The sequence below is a fragment of the Cynoglossus semilaevis genome, chromosome 17 (genome assembly GCF_000523025.1).
Source record: "Cynoglossus semilaevis isolate Cse_v1.0 chromosome 17, Cse_v1.0, whole genome shotgun sequence".
NCBI lineage: Eukaryota > Metazoa > Chordata > Actinopteri > Pleuronectiformes > Cynoglossidae > Cynoglossus > Cynoglossus semilaevis.
In genome coordinates, this window is record NC_024323.1 from 16,333,833 (window position 1) to 16,335,229 (window position 1,397).

At 54.4% G+C, this 1,397-nt stretch overlaps 1 protein-coding gene across 1 annotated transcript in view; it reads left to right on the forward strand.

Annotated features, from left to right (window-relative positions):
* The first annotated feature begins 133 nt into the window (after positions 1 to 133).
* LOC112488414 (serine/threonine-protein kinase N2-like) overlaps positions 134 to 1,397 on the forward strand; it is a 2,828-nt gene continuing 1,564 nt past the window's right edge. The window contains exon 1 of the mRNA XM_025064556.1: positions 134 to 567. Coding sequence (XP_024920324.1) covers positions 472 to 567 — 96 coding nt within the window. The 5' untranslated portion in view covers positions 134 to 471. The remainder of the gene's footprint in view (positions 568 to 1,397) is intronic.

The window sequence follows — 1,397 nt, forward strand, 5'->3', positions numbered from 1 at the left end:
TGTGTTCAAATACATGTACAACAGCACACACACCGACACACACACCGGCACACACACCGACACACACACACCGACACACACACACAGTGCGGGGCCTCGTGGTCCATCTGACCACAGACTGCTGCGACAGCCTGTGTCTCAGCGGTGGAGGATGGTGGCAGGAAGTGCAGCGTCTCTGAGCTCTGACACCGACGTTCACAAACACATGACGCCTGAGTTTCTCTGGGGCAGAGAGCAGAACAGGAAGTAGCGGGGTGTGGCTCCGCCTGTGCCACTCTCTCTTCCTCATCGTTCGCTCGTCCAGATTTAGACTGGCTTTTGATTCCTGGCGGGAAGAACATCCTGGATTTTGTGGCGGCAGGAACTGGGCTCGCTGCTGCCTGATTGGCGTAGTGGTCAGTGGAGCGTGTGCGTGCCTTCCAGGGGGAGGGACGCGTGACTCCAGTCAGAGAGGCCCACCTGAGGCTGAACATGGCCAGTGAGGACGTCCTGGAGGACCTGCTGGGGGAGCCGGCAGTCGATCCTCCTGCAGCCACAGAGCAGAGCGACCCAGAGTCGTCAGCAGGGGTCTGTAGTCCCCGTCCCTGGGTCTGAACCTGGAGTCCTCCGTCGTCCTTCTCTTTTCTCTCTGCTTCCTCCTTCACTTCCTGTAACAGTGTGACGCTGACTCACTGGAGTCTGGGCATTCTTCTCTGCCTCTGTGTCTGTGTCTGTCCAGCTCTGTGTCCTCGTGTCCCTCTGTCCTCTGTCCAGAGATGTTTGTTGTAAATCAGCACAGCAGTTTGTCCTGTGTTGGACTGTGGACGTCCCCTCAGCATGTCCTCCACTGCTGTCAATCACCTGACGCTGGACTCGTGCAGCGACTGACCGTCAGCTGCTGTCATCGAGCCTGTCAGTTGTCCTGTCTGTTGTCCTGTCTGTTGTCCTGTCAGACTGACTGTGGACTGGAGGTCTTTGGTTCTATTCCTTTTCTGATTTTTTGAAGTCCAACAGATGTATGATATTTGATGATGATCGGAGACGAGACTCTCCAAACCATAGAGTACTCATCTGTACTACATACTCTGTACTACATACATACTGTACTACATACTGTACTACATACTGTACTACATACTTTGTGTACCCCCAGGAGCAGACAGGGACCCATGTTGACTTTAGTCTGTATTAATACAGTAGTAATCTGATTACTGTTGATCAGTGAGAGAGTTGATGTTAGCATGTTAGCTTAGCTCTCCATGCTCTACAATGATGCTGCTGCTGCTGCTGCTTCATTAACTTAACGTCTGCCCCCCCACACACATGCTGTGAGCTAAAGATCTTGTGATTTTAACCCCCCCTCTCCCCCCCCCCCCCCCCCCCGGGCCGCCCCGTGCGGGTGGGCGGCGCTGGAGCAC